The 13,340-nt window shown below is 37.4% G+C and overlaps 2 protein-coding genes across 4 annotated transcripts in view; one reads left to right on the forward strand and one right to left on the reverse strand.

Annotated features, from left to right (window-relative positions):
* Positions 1-5,063, forward strand: part of LOC109836875 (putative E3 ubiquitin-protein ligase LIN-1) — a 10,545-nt gene extending 5,482 nt beyond the window's left edge. The window contains 11 exon segments of the mRNA XM_020404914.1: positions 372-516; positions 608-865; positions 959-1,268; positions 1,350-1,474; positions 1,550-1,669; positions 1,864-1,995; positions 3,512-3,634; positions 3,707-3,817; positions 4,031-4,174; positions 4,435-4,686; positions 4,777-5,063. Of these exon segments, the coding sequence (XP_020260503.1) occupies positions 372-516; positions 608-865; positions 959-1,268; positions 1,350-1,474; positions 1,550-1,669; positions 1,864-1,995; positions 3,512-3,634; positions 3,707-3,817; positions 4,031-4,174; positions 4,435-4,686; positions 4,777-4,794 (1,738 nt within the window). The 3' untranslated portion in view covers positions 4,795-5,063.
* Positions 6,185-13,340, reverse strand: part of LOC109836876 — a 65,464-nt gene continuing 58,308 nt past the window's right edge. For all 3 annotated transcript variants that reach the window (XM_020404917.1, XM_020404916.1, XM_020404915.1), the window contains exons 28-33: positions 9,807-9,914; positions 9,580-9,638; positions 8,828-9,212; positions 7,163-8,716; positions 6,635-6,842; positions 6,185-6,492 (exon numbers count right to left, since the gene is read on the reverse strand). In XM_020404917.1, coding sequence (XP_020260506.1) covers positions 6,386-6,492; positions 6,635-6,842; positions 7,163-8,716; positions 8,828-9,212; positions 9,580-9,638; positions 9,807-9,914 — 2,421 coding nt within the window. In that variant the 3' untranslated portion in view covers positions 6,185-6,385. The remainder of the gene's footprint in view (positions 6,493-6,634; positions 6,843-7,162; positions 8,717-8,827; positions 9,213-9,579; positions 9,639-9,806; positions 9,915-13,340) is intronic.

The raw sequence follows: 13,340 nt of genomic DNA on the forward strand, positions 1-13,340 counted from the left end.
ACTCGTGGTCCGATAGGTTTTCAAGACATTGCAGAAAAATTCAGCCACAGTTCTACATGCATGGATAACTGGGATTGGGATGAAATTGATCTATAAGATGATAAGTCTGATCCAGTTATGCTTTTCATATGAGGTTATGTAAAGCATTATGGGGCTGTCTACATATTTGTAATTACTGTTAGAGGTGTTGTACTTGACAAGGATGGCCAAATGGATCAGCAACTGATCCGCTGGCCGTATTTATTCTGAAAAAGTGCCACACCAACTTGTGTCCACTAACAATTCATATTTATCCTACTAATTCATTGCAAATGTATTTCTGTTTTCGTCTTAAGTTGCTTTTCCTTAGCATTTTCTATTTTCTGCTTCAGGAGAACATTCTGCAATCGAGTTTTGCAGATGATTAAAGATGAAGGAGCATTTAGTACAATGCACAGTTTGCTCGTCTACCTTCAGATGGCTCCAATGGAGAAGCAACCTGCAGTTGCTAGTCTTCTTCTTCAGCTTGATCTTCTGGTATGTCTTCATAAAGGCTATATTAGTTAGAATATAAGAATTCTGATCTATTAATCTCAGCATAGTTAATCTAAGCAAACATAAAATGCAGGTTGAACCTCGAAAAATGAGTATTTACAGGGAAGAAGCTATAGATGCTATTATTGAAGCCCTCAAACGAAAAGATTTTCCTGTCTGTCAGATTATAGCTCTAGAAACACTGTGCTCTCTTACTGGGAGGTTAACTCCCTTGGGAGACCCTATGATTGAAGCATGGTTGCTCAAGATTGCTGGGGTTAATCAGCTGTACAGCACTGTATTTAAAGAAGAAGGACCTCAAGAAGGAGACAACGTTTCAGAAGAGACAATGGTTTGATCTTCTTTGTGCTCTTTCTTTGTTGTAGTCTTTTGTCCTGTTCTTTTAGTTATAGTCTACTCTCACCATTTAGTGATATCTTTGTAGGAAGAGGAAGAGAAAGCTCTGAGTAAATGGGAGAAAAGAGTAGCATTTGTTCTTTGTAATCATGACCACGGAGCAATCTTCAAAGCTTTAGAAGAATGCTTGAGGAGCAAGTCAATGGGGATGGCGAAGTCATGCCTTGTTGCTGCTACATGGCTCATACATATGCTCAGCAGTCTCCCTCAGACTGGAGTGAAAATGATTGCAAGTCGATGCTTTCTGGATCAATTTATTGAGGTTCTCTGTTCATCTAGGAACTTTGAGGAGAAGATTCTAGCAACCTTGGCTTTGAAAAGCTTCATCAGTGACCCAGGTAATAGATATGCTGAAATCTATTGTCAAAGTGGTCTCTCATCGACTGTATAGTTAAATGTTGTCCTTTACAAGATTGCAGATGCACTTAAAGAACTCGGGACGTATGCAAAATGTATCTACAAGCCCTTGAGGAAGCTCAAACGGTGCTCATTAGTAGTTGCAGATACATTGAAAGCAATTATGAACTTGCCGTCTGTTGATGCAGTGAGTGGAATAACACACATGGAATTTCTTGGTTATAATGATATACCTTCTGTTGCTAAGTCATTTATGTTTCAGACAGAGTTTTGGTCTTGTACTGAGTTATTTGACATAGACTGTACTTCTAACGGAGAGGTCCTATCTTTGGTTCATTCAAAAGGTCGACTTTTTAGTAGCCACTCGGATGGGACTATCAAGGTAAAATTTTCACACCTTACCAGTACCTTGCACAGACTTGAACTAAGATAATATGCTGTACTTCCCATGTAATTATAGGATTTTTAACTAGCGGAATACTAACAGATATAATTTGATAGATAGACTTTGAAGGAGGTGAATATGTTTCAGAAAGAGGAGTTTCCTGTTAATAACCTCTATGTATTTTTGTGTAGGTGTGGGATGCTGGAAGGAGGGGTTTGAGATCAGTTCAGGAAATCCGTGAACATTCCAAGGCTGTCACTTGCCTTTATGTTCCATCCTCAGGCAACAAACTTTATAGCAGTTCACTAGATAAAACAATTCGAGTGAGTACCTCTTTTCTCCAGCTTCAACTTGTTTGTTAACCATCCAACATACTTGTTTAATCACAATATGTTCATCAGAAACAAAAATGGCTCACACAAGTCTTAATCGTTTGTCCTATTTAATCATAGAATTGAGCCCTTGCAGCCCATGTTCTTAATCTTCTGAATCAGTGGATGTTGAAAGAGCGAAATAGTTATCCCTGAGATTTATAAATTCTTACATTTTAAACAATGCCAGGCCCCACCTTACAATTGGCTAGTGTTTCTGATATGTAGCTTAATGCATGTAAAGATACACGTTAGGGCATTTTGTGAGACCTGGTATTTTGTTCGATCTACATTGGTACAAGGTAATTTGATCAAATCTTTTGTATGCGACCAAATTTTAGGCAGTTTATAAGCTAATAAGTAAGATCAGAGACACACGAGCACAAACATGACCCATGGTACACTGGTATAGCCATGAACAAGAAGGACGACAAAGAATAGTTGCAGCTGATATATGCACCTGACATAGATACAATATCACATTGTTTCACAGGATAGTAGTTACTGGACCCTGCACATTGCTTCCAAGATAGTAGTCACTAGACGCTACACACAGGTTGTACACTTGTGTCACGGAAAACTTGTTTCTGATACGGGCAACATGTTCAAAAACAATGAAACTGCCTCCGACAATTTTCGGATGCATGCTTTTTGCTAAGATATTCTTTGATACTTTTTAATACACTACTCACTCTTTTTTGACATTGATTTTTCTTATTTGGGAAATTTTTAGGAACTTGTTCCTGCTTATAGGAAGTTACATACAAAAAAAAAAGTCGTAAAAATTTTGTTGCATTGCATAATTTCACTTCTAATTATAGAAATAATTGTGTACAACCGTCCATGCACATCTTTTTTCATGAGTAATGATTTTGTATTTCTGAGAAGATATTAAAAGGACTAAAACAGGCTAGAGCCTCAGATCTATTCTTGCGATAATCATTTCTTTTTCAAAATCCTAACAATTTTAGCAATAAATGAACAACCCCATAAACTGAATGGTTTTTCCCCCTAAGACTCATTCATTCCTTCCTTGAAAGAGCAACAAAACTTAGAGAAGGATTTCGGGAAGAGAATTTAACATCTGATATGTCAAAATCATATATTTGCTTTGTAAATTTGAACTGTATCCTAATCTTGTTACAGTATTTATCAGTTACACACATATCCAAAAATCACGTATCTGTCTAGTTTCGTCCACAAAATAGGATGCTGGAGAAGATAAATACCAAATTACCATTCTTTAAGGATTCACTTCCATGGATGCTTACATAACTCTCATTTATTCAGACTTGGACTGGCAAATGGAAGAACATCACAACCATTATTTATTTATTTATTCATCTTGTCATAATTTTCTCTTATTGTATATTCTTGTCTTTCTGCACATATATATTGTTTGCTTTCTATTCAGTTATCTGTCATTGTTTTATCACCATTTTTCCAAATATCTCATCATTGCTTGCAGGTCTGGGAGATCACACCAGAAGAAATTCTTATTGTTCAGATTCATGATATGAAAGAGACAGTGCAGTGCTTAACCGCCACTGCTGATCTTGTGTGTTACGCTTCACAAGGAACTGGAGTTAAGGTGACGTTCGCTAGGCCATTCAGTATATTTTTAAACATGCGAGATGTTTTAAGCTGAAGAGCTATTTTGCAGGTTTATAATGGGAGTGGAAACCCAAAGCATGTAAATTTAGGCAAAAATGTTAAATGCCTTGCAGTGGAAGAAGGAAACCTATATTGCGGGTGCACCAGTTACAGTATCCAGGTTCATCAATTCTGTTCATATCACTCTAACATGTTGATCACCTACATATACAATGAAAATAACTTGTGTTTGTAATATTAAAAAAAAAAGATATTGGAACTTGACCTGGTTAGCTTTGCGTTCAAGCATTCATGATAAACAAATATTTGTGGCTTCTCACTTGCCTTCCCACTTTTTACCATACAATGACTGACAGAGTGTGTGAATCTGCAGGAAGTGGGTTTGTCCAAATGCACATCAACTATGTTATACTCAGGAACAAGAAAGCTACTGGGGAAACAAACCATTCTTGCACTACAAATTCAAGATGGTGTTCTTTACGCCGGAGGATCCTCCGTTGATGGAACCGCTGGCAAGGTATATTTGGAGGGATATTTATATTCGAGGAGATTTGAAAAAGAACATTCGAAATTAAACTAGAATTTAAGAAGGAAGAACATTTGAATCTAAACTCGAATTTTATGATTTTACATGAATACAAATATGAACACGTCAATATACGATTCAATTTTTTCCGGGCCTCCTACCACTGAACATAACATCATTGCAACTGATAGACACCTTCTTGTTACTACCAAATACTGATTTTTTTTGGCTATTATTGCCATGCATTTTAGGCATTCTCATTGTCAACAAAAACAGCGATAGGGTCTTTCACAACAGGAATTGACATCCACTGCATGACCGTAAGCAGCGATTTTGTGTTTACTGGAACCAAATGTGGGATAATTGAAGTGTGGTTAAGGGAGAGGCTGACGAGAGTTGGTTCGATCAAAGTGGGCAATGGATCAAACACGAAAGTTACAACTTTAGCTTCAGATTCTGATGGGGAAATGCTCTTCTCAGGTTCAGCTGATGGAAAGATCCAGGTAATATTCTTTGTAGTCGCCATAAAGTTTTTTTAGACCTTGTTCTTCTGAATAGTACTGCAATTAGTTGCGTCTACGATGTATTTGCAGGTGTGGGCTCTCGACTGAAACGATTTATGTGTTTGCTGCCTGGAATTGCTATTTGCTCAAGTTTGACGTTCTGTGCTCTAACAGGTTGAATGTGTGAATGTTTAATTCTTTTATACTGTTCACTCTTGTCTCCTCGCTAGCTTAATACATGCAAGCTACCAGTTGATGCATATTTCTGAGGAAAATGGTCAAGATGTTACAGTAATTGAACTGTAAATTATTTTTCACAATACAATTTTTTGTAATGAAACATCAATTCGAAAGGGGTGTATATTACGAATATCACTCTATCACTGGTGTCCTTAATGTAAGCGTTCTAATCGATTTCTGTTTATGACTAGCTCCACTAATAATACGATAAACACGAATCTCCTTCATGCAACAATTCTCTCTTTGTCCAATAATAAACCTCTGCAAGTCATGCTGAACCTGGAACTATGAAAAGCATATCTTACTAAATTTGCAACCTCAATTTTCAGTAGGATACTAGGACGAGAACAGGATGGGAGATTGCGTGTCATGTGAGATCATCCATGCATATTTTCAAGCTTTGGAGATTTTAGCTTATAAGATAATTCATACGCGTTTGATGCAACTGTGGGCAACTGATCCAGTATACGTGGTGCCAAGGTACAGATTTCTTGCACATTTTTTATTACAAACTTGATCTATAGGTTTGATCTTGCAATGAAGAATGATGCCAGTTACAAATACAGTTTTGGAAGATTAATCACATATAGCATAATCCCTACCGAAATGTTAAGATCAACCACAAAGCAAACCTAAGCCGGGACTCAAAACGGGACTCAAAACGGTCAAAAGCGTCAACGCAGGACTCAGTGGCAGTGGTGAGGGAAAATAAGCTTCAGTTGTTGAAAGTTGCAGTTGTATAATGAATAATAATAATAATAATAATAATAAAGGCAAAAAGGAAATGGAGTAAGCGGAGAAGGCGACCAACGCCGAAGATTCATAGATGTTCCCTAATAGCTATCAACAGCCTGCAACCTGAGAGGAACATTGCCTAGAGAGAGCTTCAAATATGGAGATGCTTTGATTAGGAGATAAGCAGATGTGCTAAAACTGGACAAATGTGCCATTCGAATGGTTAATATGAAAGACTACAACAGCATAATAGAAACACATGCGAAATAGGCACAGAATTTTGCTTTATTACAACAGATTGAGATCTTTCCAACAAAATGAAGATCTATGCAACACAAATTCTTTTGTCAGCAGCCTAAACAGGCAGTTCAATATTTTTAAAGTAGACGTAAAAACTATGGACAGCATGGCGGATTTTAATTTTAAGTAGGACTTAAGCATGGGATTCATCAATGCTAAGACAGAAATCCAGCAAGGGCTTTTAACAGGATATCGAGGCCTCAGATGAGTTCACGACGAACTATACAGGCGACAGAGATAGCAGTAACATATCAACATGTAAGCTTCAAGCCTTAAATACATTCCAAAATGATTTAATAATGCTTTCACCTTGAGATTTGTCATGTTTCTCCCTGATCCAATCTTTACATGTACATGGGTGCGAGTGTAGACTATTGATTAACAATTGCTACATGAAAATAAAACCGATCTCAGAAATATACATTTAACATTTCATAGGATTGCCACTTCTCGCTAATCCAGGGTACACCAGTGAAATAATCTTATACAGTGACCTCAATGATTCTTTAAAATTTGAATGTTGTTCTGTCACTGCAAAAAACATAGGCACCAAAGTAGGAAAAAATAATAATAAGATAATGTGACATCTGAGTTGCTCAACTAAAATAGCAACTTAACTAGCACTGAAGAAGAAGACATCATAAGGTGACAATTGAAAGCAGGGAGCATGTACCTTGCATCAGTAGCTTGATCTCCTTGGAAAAGTCTTCAATGCGGCCCAAAACTGGGCGGATCCCACATGATTGTGAGACACACAGCTCCAAATACAATGATTTCTCCAATATTTGTAGTAGCATGAGGCACAAACTTTCTGTTTCAGCCTGCATGGACTTTTGTCTGTGGGATTCGCACACTTCAACTACGATAGCAATTACTTGGTCCTGCAAATTGGAGGGTATATACCAGTTACACATGCATTCAAACCACTGACAAGAACTACACCTTTTTTCTAAAGTATTAAAGGGTTAACACATTTTTTTGCCATCTTGAGAGTATCTGGCCAATATGCTTGCAGTTTTGAATCATCATATTATCCAACAGTAGAATTTCTGTTCATGTTGAACAGATTGTCTATCAGAACTATCCGTTCTGGTAATCTTTAGCTGGCTATGAAACCAAGTTTTATAAAGGTTTTTGTAATGACTTCATTATGAATATTTCTAGTCTAATAAGCAGAAGGAATACCCTGATGAAGTCTTACCTGTAATCCATGCATAATCTCAGGCATTGGGAGCTCAGGAAAATATGCAAGATCTAACAACTCTAACTCCTCCGCCCTCTGTGCTGCAGCTTTAGCTTGCATGCAAAGAAATTTCAGAAGAAGAAAAGCAATTCTATATATCTGTACGGATACTGTATCAGAAAAATGAGTTTGGTGGACCAGATCATTCCCATTGGCCTGATATTTAGTTACCAGGGCTATATCCTTGCTTGAAACACCGGAAGCTTTAATTTTCCCTGGTAGTCCAATTGCACAAAGTCTGAACCATCCCTGTTTGCTGCCAGAAAACGATGGTCTTTCATTAAGTTTGATCTCTTCTTTTAATGTTGGTGGGCAGAAAAGAAGCATAGCCTTATTTGATGAATCTCCAATGCGTTGAATTCCCTTGCTTATGAAGGCTAAAAGATGAATGCATGTCTCTCTAAGTTCGGAGTCAATTTCTTTCATACCCTTGCTCCATGAGGACTGATGCCCTGCAAGAACACACACAAGCTCAAGAAACTGCTCGGTTAGTTTCAGAGATGTTAGGGATGTCCCTGTACTCTGATTTTGAGTTCTCTTCTTGCTGTCATCATCAGATGGAGAACTTGGCACAGAAAGATAGTGTGACACAACATAAGCTTTCTCATAAAAGAAGTAGTGAATGGCCCTGTCCAAAATGTCAGTACAAGAGGGATCATCACCCAACGAATGGATCATAGATGTGATTATTGCTAAACAAAGTACCCACAATTGCATGGGGATTTCATCACTGTTGATAACGACTGAAACATCACTTCTGTTGGAAGCATTTGTGAAAGAGTTATCACCCAGTGAGTAACTGAGCAACACCTTTAGTGCTGAAAATATGTTTCCAACATAAAGCATTTGAGCACCAGTTTTGGTTTGTGCCAAGGTTAACAGGAAATTCAAGGTTATGCGAATAGAAAATGCAGCATTTTTCTGCTGAATCCTTTGAATGATATGCTGCAACTGAAGATGACTCTCTAGAATTGGCAATGAAGTGTTAGAGCCCAGAAAACCCTTCAACATTAAATCTATTGACGCCACTGAAAGATCAAAGAACTCAGTGTGCTCAATATACTTGCACAGCATAGGTAAAAGAGCAATACTTGTGAGAGACGCCTCAGCAACCTGATCAATTTCTACAACTGATGTATTTTCTCCATGTGCCTTAAGGTAAATGAATTCCATTGATGTCAACAGCAATATGAAAAGGAATTTCATCGTTTTCTTAAGGACTTCAGTTAGCGGCCGGATATCAGAAAGGAACCTAATGCCTAAGCCTGAGGTTTTTATTATAAGCAAAGAAAGAGGCAAGTATTTCTTCCGCCTTTCTGAATTCTGCCTAAATAAGATTTTGGAGAGAGACAGCAATAATTCTGCTTGACCAGCAAGAACTTTCAGCACAATCTCTGGGGGGCTTAGAGCTGGAATTAGTGAATCTTCTGTTTCCTGCAGGCGTTCACACGTGAATCTAATGCACGGCTCAATAAATGTCCTGGATATCTCAGTGTCAAATATTTTTGATACCTGTAAAGATAATGAGATATAAATATAAATGAATCAAGAGGACAAGAACAGAGACAAGGCTTGATTTCTGAAAGGGTTTCAGAAGTAGTAAATATGAGTTCCAAAAGTTACCTTTCCGTTCTGCATGGATATGATGGCTACCAGAGATTGTAAAGCAGAATACTTAGAAACAGAAAGAGACATAACAAGATTTGCTTCGTGCATATGTAGCAACATTCTGTCAGCAACCTCTATTGATGCCTTCCAACCTGAGTGCTCCCATAACTGCAATCCAAGTTCTGAGCATACTTGAGTAGTGTCAAACATACTAACAGCATTGGCAGGTAGCCATCCATCCTCATTATACTCGCATACTTTACACTGAAAGGTTTCTGATTCCAATAAAAAATGTGACAGCTCTTGAAACGGACCCAGACTGATGTGCCGACCTTCTAGCTCTCCTTGCATATGGTAGTAGAGGTCATTTAATATAAGATGGGTGAGCTGCTTGCTCTCACTGCAGATATAGAGGTAACGTAAAATGAAAATGGAGAAAATACAGCCTAGAGTCAATGGGATGCATTATAATACAACCACAACAACATAATATAAGAATAACAGAGAGAATTAACATTTATACAATAAGCATCCGAGTTATAAGCTGTATCAATACAAGATAGTTTAAGATTGTGCAAGGCAATTAATAATGCACTGTATAGATTTGGCAGCTCATCCGCTACTCAAGCTATTTCTTATTTCAAGAATAAAACCAGTAAGAAAATTACAGGTAGAAACTCTCTAGCTTTCTTTAACATGTTAAAAATAAAAAAAACAAAAAAAAACAGTGAGAGTTTTACATTTAAATGTCAAGGTAGAGTTCGCACCTGTAACCATAAGATGAATACTGTGCTATAAGGGCTGCAAATGCAGGATGTTTGCTTAGCTGAATAGAAAAGAAACCATAAACAGAAAGAAAGAAAAAGAACAGATGCAAATATCAGAAACCGTTTGTCGAACTGTAATAACTAGATAAAAAATTCAAAATTCGTTGAGAAAGAACATTACAAGTTGCATGTGGAACGTGCACAGAATGATTCATACCGATGCATACCTTATTCGAGATAGCAGAAATCTTCTCAACCAATGATATTGATAGACTCCCAGTGTTACTGGTCGATAATCTAACTATCAAATGCACAATGCACATGCAGACTGCCATCTGCAGAAAGTTGGGACAATCTGACATCAGTTTGTGCAATGAACTTTACTAATTATGAAGATCCATAAAAAAAAAATGGGCCTGTATCGTGAAAGTATTTTTACTAAAACTTAAACTGATATATTGTGAGTGAATAGTATATCAACCTTTTGGTCGCATGAAAAGACCTTCTAAACAAGGCATTCTTGGAAAAGTAAGATAAACGGGATAAATAAACATATGCTTATTCATCAAATGATGAGGTTTGGACTTTGATCTCTTGAAACTTTGCATGATGATACTACGTCAAAAAACCACTTCATTCATTGTAGCTGCTAGGTTGTGTGTATCAAACCAACTTGCAAGCACTAGCATGTGTTAGACATAACAAGTAAGGATATTACTCAGTTTGGGACACTGTCAAATAAAAGAGTAGAGCCCATACATGTTCTCTATGTTGACGCCTCATTTCCAATTTAACTGACCTTACACCCTAATCTTTTTTTATTACTATCAACAAATAATATTTCACATATTATGTGCTTCTACTTTCTCTTGAATTGCATATGTCGAACATGATATGACTTTAATCAGTTTGCACTTGCACACATGGGCATGCACGTCGCATGCACATGCAGGTGTCACATACAAGGAAACATTAGACCAAATAACACAAACAAACAGCTACAGACATGCATTAGTGGAATCCACTCCAAAACACTGTGCAGGCTCAGCAAGTACATTTTTATATGGCACCTAGGTACCCCAGTTCAGAAAAAGTGAGAAGAGTTACAGATAGTGGAATCATACATGCACGGTAACAGTTAAGGTCCTGTATAGTAGGAGCAAAGTTCAGTGAAATAAAATGCTAAGACCAATTTTTGTGCGAGCTTATTTTTGAGACAAGTACTAACCAAAGAGCACACAGTACTACTGCATTACATTTGTCCTAACTTTACAGAAAAGGTTTTTTTTTTTTACAATATTGTCTTGACTTTATTTTAAGAATATTATGATCCTAATACATAATTAATCATAATCCCACATGGAGTTCTTTTAATTTTTTCTATTTGAACTTTTTACATTATAGAGTTACTAACCATGAAATATTAATATTTATTTGAGAATTAACTGTCCAGGAATTCTTTTTCTGAATTCTGGTCGGGCTCCTAGATCTATTTTCAAATATTGTTTGGTTTCTCAACCCGCTCTTATTTGGAATTCCTGTTCATTGGCTTAGGCAACCATATGCCCAGTACACTGGTAGCACCTACCCTAGAAATCAGATGTTAAAACCCTGAAGATTTGTTTACCTTAAGCCTAAGAATATCAACTCGCAGCATTTAGCTCACCATATATTATCATGCTTCGTCGATCTGTTCTACTACTAACAAGGTTCCATTATTTTACTACACAATTTTCGCTCTCCCTCCTTACCTACCTCCAACACACACAATTTTCAATCCATTCCTTCTAAAGATTTCACCTTACTCCCTACTCACAAGTTTCGCCTCCCTCATCCCTTATACAATGCATAATTCTCACCTATCCCTCCCAACAGTCAAAATTTTCGATCCTTTCCTCCTAACGATTTCATCTTACTCTCTACGCACGGTTTTCACCTCCCTCCATTATACAATGTGTAATTCTCACCTATCCCTCCCAAACTTCACAAATTTCACCTCCCTTCCTCCTCCCTCTTTCGGTCTCGCTTGTTTCCCTCTTTCTGGCTCACATCCTCCCATCCCTCTCTCACAAAAGCTCCCACCACCCCCACCCATACACACAAACACACACAACCACGAGCGACACGTCTTTACCCCCTCTAGTCACCTACTAAGTACATAACCCAGGGCTCAATTGAGAAATAGCTACTGATATCCTATCACAGGTACACCGGAATTTTTATGCCTTCAGTTGTCTGATATTATTTTCTTTATGTAGACTACGAGTTTGACTCAATGATGAAGGCATCTGCATAAGCTCCCCTTCAAGGAACATAGACCACTAACAACTCCTTAGTACCCTAGTACACTTTACTCTTATTGATGATTCATGAGAAGAAAGGGAAAACTTGCACCTTCTCGGTTAACCACTCTATAATCTCAACAAGGCCAAGGTTCACAAAACAGACCTAGACCCTCTCATGTATATGTTCAGCAATTTTCACGAGATTGAGAAGCTGAGGACAGGCGGTATGATCTTTATTCACGCATATAAACTTGGACATGTTTCAGAAATTGTTGGTTGAGCTGCACGAGAAAAAGGTGACACAGTTGAGAACGCACTTTGTTCAAAGATGACTTGTAAATTGGTAATTCAGAGCTAATTCCTGAATGGATATCCAGATGAAACTGGATCAGAATTAAGTTAGTCCACAGGCTCACTCAATCCATATGAAATTGGGAATTATTGAATGCAAGAAAATATATGGCCTCTACCGTGAATGAAGAATGGTTATTAATGTAAGTGGCAACTTTTTGTGACTAAGGAGTAAGTACTACTACTTACCAAGACTAATCAATTACATGACTAATGAAGAGCCACATGGAAATGTCTTCCAAGTTAACAATCAACAAAAAACATCTTCTAAAAAAGTAGCTATTACTTGTAATAGCAACAAAATAAAAGGATTTCATAATAAAAAAAATCATGTCTTGCCCCAGCTGCATGGTCGGGGCCTCATTAACACTTAACCTCATAGAAGTTCTTCCAGATGACTTCTCCAACTCAATTAGCTCTTCCCTCACTGTCATGAACCTACTTAATGGGACTTTATGAGCTCTTCATTGCATGTAAAACGACATAAGTACATCTTAGACAACTCCACCTTTTCTCAATAAATTGAGCTCACGCACCTCTGCATACGATGCATCTATCCTAATATTCATATTTCTGCAGTTCCCAAGACAATAACCAGATATTTCCTGAAATTATGCTTATGCAGTAATTCAGAATTCTAGGCACTCATCCTCAACTAAGATACTAGTAATATGGGTGTTTAATCGAGTATGAAACTCTAAGATAAATGAACTTCTCGTCTCCCAATCTTTTAAATATAATCACCTGACTTATGGCTTTATTGTAAACCATCCTGTGTAGCTCTGACGATAAAGTTCTTGGATAGATGTTCATCACACAGTATAAGGCATAGTCGGTCATTAGACAACAAGATATTAACCTCCACAGACCATTCAAGCTCGTCCGTACACACAAGAAATATGTTGTCCATATAGCCAAAAACTTCAATCCAATCAACACAATCAAATCCGAGTACCGTGCTATACTTAACAGCTGAAAATAAATTTAAATCAACCAAGTAGTTTACCTTGCTATGTTCCATGGCTACTACTTGTTCCTCCGGATCAAATTCTATTACATTTTATGAGCGAAAATAAATTCAAATCAATCATGTATATATTTATTTATTTGCCATGCTGCATGGGT

Source organism: Asparagus officinalis, chromosome 4 (assembly GCF_001876935.1).
Source record: "Asparagus officinalis chromosome 4, Aspof.V1, whole genome shotgun sequence".
In the NCBI taxonomy this organism is placed as follows: Eukaryota; Viridiplantae; Streptophyta; class Magnoliopsida; order Asparagales; family Asparagaceae; genus Asparagus; species Asparagus officinalis.